Genomic DNA, 12,017 nt, shown 5'->3' with positions numbered 1-12,017 from the left:
CATCATCAGGGAGACCCCCTACCTGTGAGTCTTGGGAAGCAGTGACCTTGCTCCTGCCCTGGGTCCACTAGTGCTGCCCTGGAGGAAAGGCAGGGGAAGGTCAGGGCTAAATGAGGCAAGTCCCCAGAAGCCTCCCACCTCTCACATGCTTTTTTCCAGGTCCTGTGCCCCAGGGATTTTCCCCCCTTAGAGATGTAGCCCTTAAGACTGATAAATCCAGAAGACCAGGGAGAGGAGTGATAACTCAGGAACCCCAGAAAACTACAGGAGAACCCCTGAACTGAAATGCCACAAGAAAAAAATCCATTCTCTCCTTGGACATATGAATGGCCTTGTGGATAAGTCTGTGACTTGTGTGGCCTATCTCAGAACAGCCACCTAGTGACCATTTTTTTGCAGCATATCAGAGACCTTTCCTCTCCCTCCATAGTAGACAGTTTAATATTCTCTCTTCACATTCCTCTAGCCATGCCATCGCACACCCTCAAGCACTGGAGAAACTGAGGCACAAAGAACCAGATTTTAGGATTCAAAGGGTTATTCTTGACCCAGAGGATATGAGAGCCCCTTGACTTTCTCCCACAGATACACAGGGATAGCCACGCCCTGGGCCTTCATGTTTCTCCCCTGTGGTTGGTGGAGGCCAGCTCTGCCTTCCTTGGGTAAGGAACAGGGGCTGAACGACAAGATGTTATTGAGAGAAGTAGCATAACGCAAGGAGAGGGCAGGAGACCTAACCAGGACACACCCTGGCTTTTCCACCAAGTGTCCGCATGGCTATATGCAAGAGCCTTAATCTCCCTGGTTGAGTCACTTTACTCTTTTTTTAAAAAAATTATTTATTTATTTATACAAGCACTGGGTACAGTCAGAAGCGCGGGAGGGTGAGAGAATTCACCAGAGCCAGAGCGGGGAGCAGAGCAGCAGCAGAAGGACCAAAGTACACTGCTGAGGGGAGCAGCGGGCGGCAGGAGAGGTCTGCGCGCCATGTGGGACCCTCCTCTGGTGGCCGGGGAGTGGCCCGGGAGCCACCGGGGAGGCCCAAGTCACTTTATTCTTTTGCTAAGGGCGGTTCCCACTCTCCACCCCTAGAAAGGTAGCTCTCATTTCAATACCCATTTCCAGGTTTGCCCTTACCTTTCTGGTGAGAAACACCTGGGCAGATATGACAAAGAAGTCCTCTTTGGTTGCTGCCCTTGGCCAAGGGCCTGATACAAGAAAAGGCACTGCCCCTGAATTTTCTCTTGGCGGCCAGGATGGAGACCTAGTTCCCAGCCTGCGTGTGCCTCCAACATTGCCCACACACTGCTGGGCACCCAGGTGGGCAGTACATGTCCTTCCTTGACAGTTCTGGCTCATTCTCCACTCTGCGTATGCCACCCGCCCCTGCCCCCTTCTGTGGGCGGCACCTTCCCAGATGCTGTGGACCCTGGTAGTTCCAAAGGAGGGAGAGACGTGGAGGGGGCAAGGGTGTTTCTGGGTTTTCAAGCTCTAGAGTACGCCCTTCCCACTAACACCGAGGTTCCGGCGACCTCTGCCTCGAGGAGGAAGCCTGTGCTACCCCACAGTTCTCCACCCAGGACTCAAACTCCCGTATTTCTCTCTCTTACCCCTTCACTCCCATCCTCTCTACCTGCCACTCCTTCACTTGCATGCATTCCCCCAGGACATGCTCCCTTCTTCGTGGCGAGGATTTCCCTTCCCTCGTTGGATCCTCCTTTCTCTCTCCCTCTGGTCATCCTGGAGTTCTGGCTGAAAGGAGGAGGGAAGGAAACTTCTGCATTGCTTCACTCAGAGCTGGAGCACCTCCTGCGGGTGCTCTCTCCACAGGCCCCAGCCGCCCTTCAGCGCCGGGTGCCTGATGAGGGGTCCTCACCGGCGGCATTTGGGGGAAGACAAGAATCCCTGAGAAATCCCGGCTTCTATGCAGCTGGGACTTGCAGCTCAGCTGACCACTCACCTGGGAAGCGGGTGAAGACCCGCCAAGAGCGATGCCCCCACGAGCCGCATTATTGCAGTGCAGGAAAACCTCCCGGGCATCTGTGGGCTCTTCCAGAGGCTCCGGTGAGGTTCCCTAAATTTACCAGTGAGGAAGCAGGACTCTGAGGGCTCAAGGGGCTGCCTAAAAGCACATCTAGAATGTGGTGCAATAGAGAGCGGCTCTTCCTACCCCCCCCCCCCCGCACTAAAACTGTTCTCACCTTTTAGAGATTCCACACTTCTCGTTCTGTTTTATTCTCACAGCAATCCTAAGAAGTGGCAACAACCTTGCGGAGGAGAACCAGCAGTTCAAGGAGGTGCAATGACTTGCTCAGGGCCACCAAGGCCAGAGCTCCCCAGGGAAGCAGGAAGAAGGGCTCCGTCCACCCCCCCCACCCCCGGCCCCGGACGTGGCCGAGGCCTGCGCTCACCACCTGGAGGCATCCAGGACCCGCCTCCTGACCTTGTTCCCTGCCCTCCGCGAGGCGGGGAGCTCGGGAGGGAGCGACCTCAGTTGGTCCCAGGATAGTCCCCTCTGGGGGCTCACTGAGTGGGGTGAGGCTCCTTCGCGAGGCTGACGGCCCAGCCCGACCTCTGGGCGGCAGAGGCTGAGGGTGGAGAAAAGCCGCGGCCCGGGAGACTCGGACAGCTCGGCCCGGGATGCCCCGAACTCGGAAAGGAGCTCGGAGGAGCCGCGGCGAGCGCAAGAGCGGGGCCGGCTCCTCTCCGGCGGGGGCAGAGCCCGGGGCGGCGCCAGCGGGGCTTCTTCCCAGCCCCGGAGCCGGGAGCAGCTGGAGGGCCCGGGGGCGGAGCGGCCCCGCCCGAGTCCTCGGGCCGCGCGGGGGGGCCGCGGGGCCGGGCTGGGTCGGCGTCCACGCGGTCCGGGCTTCCCGGCCGCCGGAGCCCTCCCCGCCGGGCCCGTCCTCGCCGGCCCGCGCTTTCCCTGAAAGCGAAAGGAGTGGGCGGGGGGCGCGGCCGAGGCGGGGCCGGGCGGGCGGGTGGCCGCGCAGGCTCCGCCTCGGGGCAGTCCCGAGCCGGGGGCGCCGAGCGCCTCCATTCCCCGCCGCGCCGCGGGCTGGTGGGCTCCGCTGCGGCGCCGCTGCCGGGACATGACCCTGCCCGGGGGCCCGACGGGCATGGCGCGGCCTGGGGGCGCGGGGCCCTGCAGCCCGGGGCTGGAGCGGGCCCCGCGCCGGAGCGTCGGGGAGCTGCGTCTGCTCTTCGAGGCGCGCTGCGCCGCGGTCGCCGCGGCCGCCGCTGCGGGGGAGCCCCGGGCCCGCGGGGCCAAGCGGCGCGGGGGCCAGGTCCCCAACGGGCTCCCGCGCGCGCCCCCGGCCCCGGTGATCCCGCAGCTGACGGTGACGGCCGAGGAGCCCGACGTGCCCCCGGCCAGCCCCGGGCCGCCCGAGCCCCAGGGCGGCTGGCTCCCGGCCGCGGGCTCCGCGCACCTGCAGCAGCCGCGCCGCCTGTCCACCTCGTCGCTGTCCTCCACCGGCTCCTCGTCGCTGCCCGAGGACTCGGAGGACGACCTGCTCAGCGACAGCGAGAGCCGCAGCCGCGGCAACGTGCAGCTGGACGCGGGCGAGGACGCGGGGCAGGTACCGGCGCGGGGGCGGGGCCAGCGCGGCGGGGCCGCAGCCGCGGGGACGCGGGGTCCGGGGCTCCCTCTGCCGAGCGCGCGCTCCCACCGTTGACGGGGGCGCCCGGGCCGGGGCGAAACCCCAGGCCGCCCCGGCGCTTTTCCAGCTCGCGCCCCGGGGCGAGCCGGGGGAAGAGCGGGGCCCCGCGAGGGGCCGGGGGCGCGGCGCCGGCGCGCGGGGGGCGCGGGGGTCGGGGGGCGCCCCGCGAACTCTGGCGGAAAGGGGCGAACGAGTCTTCCTCTCTCCCCGCCCCCTCTCCGGCGCCGCGGCCCCACCCCCGCCGTTGCCACGGTTTCCCTCTCCTGAGTGGGAGTGGAGCGAGCTCCAGGCGCTGCGCCCCGAGCCGCCGCCGTCTGCTCGGGCGCCCGCGCGGGGCGTGGACGCGGGGGGGCGCGCGGCCGGCGGCCCTGGCACCCGAGCGCCCCGCTCAGTGCTCGCGCTCGGAGCCCGGGGCAAGGTAAACTGAGGCAGACAGCGCGGGATCCCCCGCCGGGCTCGGCCTCTGGCAGCCTGGGGGTCCCGGGCCCAGGTTCGCCTCCCGGGTCACCCGGGTCGGGGGTCGCGAAGCCTCCGGGTACCTGCCCCCGCGGGGCGCGCGGCGCCCAGGGCCGCCGTCTTAGCCTCGTGGTAATCGAGGCCAAATACTTGGCATAACTGCCCGGTCGGCGCACAGGAGAAGCTCTAGGTCCACTTCGTGCGAGTGTTCCCGGAGCCGAGGGAGAGGCGCGGGCCGCGGGCACGCGGGGGGAGAGGCCCGGGGCGCGGCCTGGAGCAGCCGCTGCGGCGCGCGGGCTGCACGCGCGGGGACCTGGCCCGCGCTGGGTCCGCGGCTGGGTTCACCCCGACACTCCACCGTGCGCAGAGGCGGCGCGCTTTGTGCCGCCAGGAGAGAAAGAAAGTCGCGCCGAGCAGGAACACACCCGCCCCAGGCGCAGGGTGCGGGGAGTCCCCCTCCGCGCCCGGGCTAGGGGTGCCCCGACCCCTACGGGGAGGCGGGTGCCGCCGAGGGCTTTCCGAAAGCGGTGGAATGTGGAGCAAGGCGAGGACCGCTCCCTCCCCACCTCCTTGAAAATCCGGAGCAGTCGCCCTGGGTCCGCCGCGCCCCGCCGCTCAACTCCCTGACAGCTGAGAGGCGGGCGCGGGAGGGAAGGCGCCCCGAGGGCAGCCCCCCGCCCCCTTCCGCCCGCAGGCGGCCGAGCTGCGCGCCGCGCGGGCCCTCCCCGCGGGGTCAGACTCCGGGGACGGGGCGCGGCTGCGCCCCAGGCTTTGGCGTCTCCCCCCCTGACCCCCGGCGGCCCCGGGCGCGCCGGCGCGGGAGCAGATGGCCGCGGAGGGCCCTTCCAGCCCTGCGACTGTGTCTCCCGGGCCTTCCCAACCCCCAGCCCGCCGGGGCCTCCCCGAAGGCAAACAGCCACGGCGGCGGCAGATAAGCCCGGGGCTGTTGACAGAGGCCGCCTGCGTCCGCGTGGAAGGGCCCGGCGCGGACTTTGCCTCGCCGCGGGTCCGGGAGCGGCCTCAGGGCTTCCCGGGGCAGGAAGCTGAGCCCCTCGGGCTTCCCGAAGGGTGCGCCGCGAGAAGGGCGCGCTGGGAACCCCCAGCTCCGGGGCCTCTTGCCCTCGGGCCTTGGGGGATAAAGACGCCGCAGGAGGCCCGGGAAAAGTCTCCAGGTCTCCGCCGGCACGTGCATCCTTCCCCTGCTCTCCTGGGGCCCCGCGCAGCCTGCCCGGAGCTCGGAACCGGCGCTCCCAAGGGGAGCTGGCACTCCCGAGCAGCCTGCTCCTTCCCAGGGGGCCTTTCCTCTCGTAGAGAGAGCCGGGCTGTTCTGTGGGAGGCCAAAGTCATGGGCAGGGGAACCCTCACAGGCGGGAAGAGTTGGGGGCCTTCCCCCAAGGGCAGCTGCCATGGCTTACTCTTAGGCCTCCCCTACCCCTTAGAACAACTTTGAGGTGCTGCTGTGGCGCCTGTTCATCTGGGTCTGTCAGTGCTCCGGGACAGGTAAGGAGACCTGGATGCCATCCCATCCTGGACCCAGAACTCCCATACTTCACTTTTCTAATTATAGAGCAGAATTTAGGTTAAGAGTTCCTTTTTAAAAAGTAAATGCCCCTGGGAGGGTGAAGTCGTGGGTCACTTGTACCTTAGTGCAGATCCTTTTATAAATTTAAACTGATTGCTCTTCCCACCGCCACAGAGTGCCAGTTTGACGGGGGCAACTGGATGGTGGGAAGGGGGTGGCTGGTGGAGCACGTCAACCAGGGACTGGAGGGCTGGGGGTGCTGAGTGGGATTCTAGGGACTCGCACTGTGTGGGTATGAGCACCACAGGGAAAGAAGCTACACTGGTTTTAGAAGCCCAACTCCTCAGGCTTCCAAAGAGAATATAGACAAGAGCAGGGTCTGAGGCTAGTGTCTCCCCAAAGGCAGCTGCTTCCCGTTCAGCCCCAGGGGTGAGGACTTAGCAGAGGGTCCTCCTGTGATTTCATCAGAGTCTTACACACGGTCAGCTCCCCTGAGCTTTTTTGCCCTGCAAGTCGGTTTCTCAGACTTCTGCAGGGTGTAGACTGGGCAAGAGGGTGAGGCGTTGGCCCCCTTTTCAGCTAGAATTCACCCTAGCATAATAAACCTGCTTTCTGATATCCGCAGGCGAAAAGCCTTACCTGCTCCAAAATATCTTCCCTGCTGTTATTCATGTGCCAAAATCCCCACCCACCCTCCCATCCATCCACCCACCGAAGAATGATTCTCCAGGAGCATTTTTGAATACATGCATTTTTATATGCAGCATGTTCCCTGGAAGAGGTGGCTCTTTAAGATGGAAAATGGCAGCGCGTTCCATGACATTTGTGTCAACATTTGTGTCAGTGGTGGAATCCTGTTCCACAGTTACTGGCAGGGGCGCTGAATTCTGTCACGCTAACCTCGGGAAGTGGCTGGGAGGCCTCTATGGATATCATGGAGATGGAAGCTCTTTGGAACCTGCATGGCTGGAAACAGCCTTAGTCACGGCTGCTCTTGAATGATAGGATTCTCACAAATTCAGAGAGAGAGAGAGCAGCTGTTGACCCCACTTTCCCCCAGCTTGGGGGCAAGTCAAATCTGTGTTACCACAGTTCAGTCAAGGAGCAGTTAAGTGGCGCAGGAGTTTAGGTACTGAGTCCTCCTAGTCTAGCAGACCTTCTTGCCTTACTCTCTGCAGGAAAGAACAGAAGGTTCTCCCATCTCACTTGAGGCTGGTTCCCCCTCCCACTGGAATGACTGTAGAACTAGATATACCCTCTGATTAAGTCCATTCTGGTCCCAGTGTCCCCCAAATTCTGCCAATAGGGCTCTCTAGCTACCTGAAGCTCACCATTAAACCTATTCCTTTGGGTGAAGGTAAAAGTATCCAGTGTTTCCCCAGATTTATTTTCTTCTTCTTCTTCTTATTTTTTTGTGTAGAACTGGGGTATAGGTCAGAGGTACAGGGTGGGGGGAATGTGAGAGAATTCACCAGCGACAGAGTGGGGAGCAGAACAGGCGGATCTACTGAAATACACTGCTGAGGGGAGCAGCGGGCGAGGCAGGAGAGGTCTGCTGTGCCATGGGGGTCACCTCCCGGGCCTGACTGAACGCAGACAATAGTGGCGATAGCACTGAGACTCACCCCTGTGCCACCAGGAGGCCCCAATTGTTCCACTTCATAACTGCAGATCACTTCACCCATACAATGCTCTTTCTCATGTGGGTCTCATTTGGCCCTCAAAGGGAGTCAGGGCAGTACCTTGGAATGTACCTTCTGAGGCAGTTGGAACCTGGGGAGGGAGTGGGGCTGGTGGAGAGCTTCAGCGGGAGACTGGGAGTCTGGAGGCAGAGACTCAGGGGATGCTAAGTCCTCTGAGCCTTGATTTCCTTCTGTAAAATTTCCTTGATTTCCTTCTGCTGCTGCCTTCTGCACTTGTTGTGCGTGTGCATCATCATTGTCATCGCAATTCTCAACTGAGTGTGGGAGAGAGGGCAGGGGATGGTTCTGCTGAATACACATGGCACATACATCTTCCTGGAATTTTACTTGAGGATTTGGACGTGGGAGAGTTTTATAATAAAACTTGGATTTATTATGCTGCAGATATTATGCTTGTATATATTTAAAGACCAAAAATGGGAGTTTTGAAAGAGATGTCATGTGTCTAGTGGGCTGCTTCTGGCTACACCCCCAGATCCCTGGGGATTGGACACGTGACCACACCCTATTGTGCCATATAGGGACTGGAGAAGGGAAGCAGGAGCAGCGCTATCTGAATGAAGATGGGAGAGTGCCTGGTAGGCAGTGAGCAGCCAGGAAATGGAGGCTCCTGTTACGGCAGCGGCAGCGCTGTCCTCCCTGAGGAAACTCACGATGACCACATCAGCTCCACTCAGCTAGAGAGCGACAGAACCAACGCCTAACTCCCCATCCAACTCTTCCTCACTAACCCCATCTCCCCACGGAAAGGACTTTATAGTCAGCCGCTTCTCCCTGCTTAGGCCACCACCCAGTTGTCCCTGTGGCCAAGGAGCCTGGACACGCGCGTGCGCGCACTCACACACACACACACACACATCTGTAACTCCTCTAAAAGGCAGGCATCAGACACAATTTGGATGAACAAACCCGTGCACTTCACAGCGTAGACACGCGACTGATAAGTTTTAGGTGGGAAGGGGGAAGGTCTAGGGTTGCCCTCTGGGTTGGGCAGAGAAGCAATGGTCAGAAGGGCATGGGTTCACCCACAGCTACATTTCCCTCACAGGTTCATCTTAGATGAAAGGCCCTCAGCGCTGCATCCCACTTTTTTCCCCCCTCAAAGACTTATTTATTTATTTCCCCCCAAAGATTTATTTATACAAGCACTGGGTACAGTCAGAAGCGCGGGAGGGTGAGAGAATTCACCAGAGCCAGAGTGGGGAGCAGAGAAGGCAGAAGGACCCAAGTACACTGCTGAGGGGAGCAGCGGGGCGGCAGGAGAGGTCTGCGCTCCACGTGGGAGCAGCCGGGGATCGAACCGGTGCTGCAGAGGCTGGGGGGGGGGCAGCTTCGCAACCCAGCGCTCAACCGCTGCGCCACCACCGGGGAGGCCCAGGCATCCCACTTTCTAAGCTCAGGTTTCTGGGTCAGTATCAGGACTGAGGGTGTCCTGGACCTTGCAAACTGATGAGGAGTGATATGGAATCCAGGAATAGCATGAGGGGCTTTGCCTCTTGCCATTCTCTCTTCAGGCCCTGCAAGGCTGGCCTCCCCGCCCTGAGTCTTTATTTTCTTAAATGAGTGGAACCAGCATTCCCAAGTTCAGTCACTCTCCATTTGTCCAGCTTCATGCCAATGAATAGGGGGTGAGAGGGGGAGAGGCGCTGCCATACTCCAGCCTCATTTTTTGCTCATAACCCAATGCAAGTGATTATCTCCCCATTTTACAGAGGAAGAAACTGATGCTCAGAGGCTTGTTTCACAGGCCCCAGAATCTCTTGAGGTATTGGTAAATCCTCACAAATTCTTGGTCCTGCCCCAGACCTACCCAGAATTTCCCTGAGGCCAGAGAATCTGCATGTTAACAAGGGTGACCATCAGATGTTTCTCATGTTCATAAAAGTTCTAAAACCTCCACAGAACAGTTCTGTAACCTGCCCACGCAGCTTGTGAACGGAAAGGGCAGAGCTGCAGGGCCAAGCTGAGCCTTTCCACAGACACCCAGTCCGGGATTACTTTCAGTACACTGGAAAGCCTGTGTGCCTGGTCTGTATACTGTTCCCGGGGCCTGTCTTAGTGCCCCACAGGGGCAGGCCACAGACACGCTTTCCTCGACTGAACGAAAGAATCAGCAGCCCTGGCTGCTCGCGGGGTGGCAGGGCAAGACCGTGTTTCCAAGGAGGGAGGGCTGATGCACCCAGTGCTGAGGCGCTGACGGCAGACCCACACCGTGTCGCTTTCAGAAAAGCCACTGGCAGAAGATCCGCACCATGGTGAATCTCCCGGTGATGAGCCCCTTCAAGAAGCGATACTCCTGGGTGCAGCTGGCGGGGCACACGGGTGAGCAGACGGCAGGTGAGGGTGGCGGGGCGTCGGGGAGGAAGGGCCTGGGTCACGCTCACCGGTGCCGTCTGCAGGGAGTTTCAAGGCGGCGGGCACCAGCGGGCTGATCCTGAAACGAAGCTCCGAGCCGGAGCGCTACTGCCTGGCGCGGCTCATGGCGGACGCCCTGCGCGGCTGCGTGCCGGCCTTCCACGGCGTGGTGGAGCGCGACGGCGAGAGCTACCTGCAGCTGCAGGACCTGCTGCACGGCTTTGACGGGCCCTGCGTCCTGGACTGCAAGATGGGCGTCAGGTACGCGTGTGCCCGGCCGGTTCTGACCCGGACCGAGCTGGGGCGCAGGGCGGGGAGGAGGGCTTGGCGCCGCGCCCCGGGCCACCCTCAAGCCCCGGGGGCTGCCTGCGCCTCTGCAGGACTTACCTGGAAGAGGAGCTGACGAAAGCCCGGGAGCGACCCAAGCTGCGGAAGGACATGTACAAGAAGATGCTGGCGGTGGACCCCGAGGCGCCCACCGAGGAGGAGCACGCGCAGCGCGCCGTCACCAAGCCCCGCTACATGCAGTGGCGGGAGGGCATCAGCTCCAGCACCACCCTTGGTTTCCGCATCGAGGGCATCAAGGTGGGCCAGGCCCGCTTCGCTTTGCGCCGCCCTGGCCTTTCTTCTGCCCCGGCCCCAGCGCGCGGGGTCTGCCCTTCTTGCCGACCCCCCACCCTCCCGAGGAGGCACCCTGTGGCGCCGTCTCCGCCTCGCTGTCCCTGGCGGCCAACATCCTGGGAGGTACCGCTGCTTAGCCTGATCCTCTCCCCTCAGGGGGTGCGGAGCCCCTAACATTTCCTGTCCCGCCTCCTTCAGAAAGCCGACGGCTCCTGCAGCACCGACTTCAAGACCACGCGCAGCCGGGAGCAGGTGATTCACGTCTTCCAGGAGTTTGTGGAAGGGGATGCCGAAGTGTTGGTGAGGCCCGGAATCTGCAGCCCTGCCGTGTTGCGGGCCCGAAGCTGAGGGGTGTCCCCGGGGCATCCAGTAGAGCGTCCTCCCCTGGGTGACTCCCACTGCAGTCTTTACCGCCCGTGTTGTCATTTTTTCCTTCCTTCTGGGTGGCACCCACGAGGGAGCCCGTATTTTCCTAAGGCCTTTGCTAAGCCTCGCGAGCAGGCGTCGCGGCCCCTGATACTAGCAAGGGCTCAGGTGGCGTTTCCTTGACCGGCCCTCGCCCTCTACCCCACCCTCTCCAGAGGAGATACCTGAACCGCCTGCAGCAGATCCGAGACACCCTGGAGGTCTCTGAGTTCTTCAGGAGGCACGAGGTGAGCTGAGCAGCGTCAGGTGTGAGGCTGTGCGGGCTGCAGCGGGCACGGGGTGGAGGGTGCGGGCAGGGCACGCCGGGCTCTGAGCTCCCTGTGTGGGGCCCGGCAGGTGATCGGCAGCTCCCTCCTCTTCGTGCACGACCACAGTCATCGCGCTGGAGTGTGGCTCATCGACTTCGGCAAGACTACGCCCCTCCCCGACGGCCAGACCCTGGACCACCGGCGGCCTTGGGAGGAGGGCAACCGCGAGGACGGCTATTTGCTGGGGCTGGACAATCTCATTGGCATCCTGGCCAGTCTGGCCCAGAGATGAGGCTGGGCCCCTGTCCCCGCAGACGGGAGGGTCTGACAGATGGACGGCGACTGCGTCCCGTCCCTGTCGTGCATGTGGGCTAAGAACTGAAACCCCGCGGTGCGGGGCGGCTCACATGGTCCAGCAGGACCAGGTGCCAACCTCTTGGGGCGCACTGCTGCATGTGCAGCGGGAGCGGTGCCCACGCTAGCCCCAGCATTTCCAGAGCCTATGACACTAATATACAGGGGCAGGGTGGGACAATAGGCTTCGTCCTCAGCTCAGCTCTTCTGAGGGGGCTGCTTACCTTTCCAGAGAGGATGGAAAATGAATTTTATTTCGCAAGCACTAGAGCTATTGGTCTAAACTCACACTACGATGGACTCCCCTTCCCAATAAAAGGAAAAGACACCAGCTTCGGCGACTCCAGCCTCATCCCCTCCCTCCGCTGATGCTCCTTCTCAGTTCTCTGGCATCCCTCGCATCCACTTAGGTTACTGGAGGGTAGAAGAAGAGGTCTTTAGTAGAGATGTCTAGGGATGGTTGCTCCCAGATGAAGGATGCTCGGGGAGGAAAGCAATCCACAAAGGCTTCCTGCAGGAGGCAGTTTGACTCTCCTCCCACCCCTGGGAGGTCACCTCTTTGATCCGAAGATAAAAGGCTGGGAGTGGCCAGGCTCTTCCCCAGGAGACCTGGCATTGGTTTCCAGGGCAGAGAGTCCAGTGATGCCAGGCCAGCCCCGAGACAGGCCCAGAC

The 12,017-nt window shown here is 61.8% G+C and overlaps 1 protein-coding gene and 1 long non-coding RNA gene across 4 annotated transcripts; one reads left to right on the top strand and one right to left on the bottom strand.

Annotated features, from left to right (window-relative positions):
* Positions 1 to 34: 34 nt before the first annotated feature.
* Positions 35 to 2,362, bottom strand: LOC119253924 (uncharacterized). 3 transcript variants are annotated; one of them, XR_008553365.1, is made up of 4 exons: positions 2,202 to 2,362; positions 1,961 to 2,074; positions 1,634 to 1,752; positions 35 to 78 (listed from the first exon to the last, which is right to left on the bottom strand). It is a non-coding gene; the product is annotated as an uncharacterized LOC119253924 (long non-coding RNA). The 3 variants fall into 3 exon arrangements; XR_008553366.1 differs by lacking the exon at positions 35 to 78 and adding an exon at positions 1,047 to 1,208; XR_005127233.2 differs by lacking the exon at positions 35 to 78 and having other exon boundaries at positions 1,047 to 1,752.
* Positions 2,363 to 3,037: 675 nt separating this feature from the next.
* On the top strand, positions 3,038 to 11,672 carry LOC119253922 (inositol-trisphosphate 3-kinase A). The gene is made up of 7 exons (XM_037521157.2): positions 3,038 to 3,578; positions 9,566 to 9,662; positions 9,740 to 9,956; positions 10,076 to 10,280; positions 10,515 to 10,616; positions 10,898 to 10,969; positions 11,079 to 11,672. The coding sequence occupies exons 1-7, from the start codon at positions 3,090 to 3,092 to the stop codon at positions 11,280 to 11,282; spliced, it is 1,386 nt and encodes a 461-aa protein (XP_037377054.1). The 5' UTR covers positions 3,038 to 3,089; the 3' UTR covers positions 11,283 to 11,672.
* Positions 11,673 to 12,017: the final 345 nt, after the last annotated feature.

This window comes from Talpa occidentalis, unplaced genomic scaffold (assembly GCF_014898055.3).
Source record: "Talpa occidentalis isolate TD23 unplaced genomic scaffold, MPIMG_talOcc4v2.1 talOcc4.239, whole genome shotgun sequence".
Taxonomy (NCBI): Eukaryota; Metazoa; Chordata; class Mammalia; order Eulipotyphla; family Talpidae; genus Talpa; species Talpa occidentalis.
This window is presented reverse-complemented; position numbering and strand designations above follow the sequence as displayed.

Coding starts and splice junctions, on each gene's coding strand:
- LOC119253922 (XM_037521157.2), top strand. CDS start 3,090: ATGACCCTGCCCGGGGGCCCGACGGGCATGGCGCGGCCTGGGGGCGCG. Junction 3,579..9,565: donor CGGGCGAGGACGCGGGGCAG/GTACCGGCGCGG, acceptor TGTCGCTTTCAG/AAAAGCCACTGGCAGAAGAT. Junction 9,663..9,739: donor GCAGCTGGCGGGGCACACGG/GTGAGCAGACGG, acceptor TGCCGTCTGCAG/GGAGTTTCAAGGCGGCGGGC.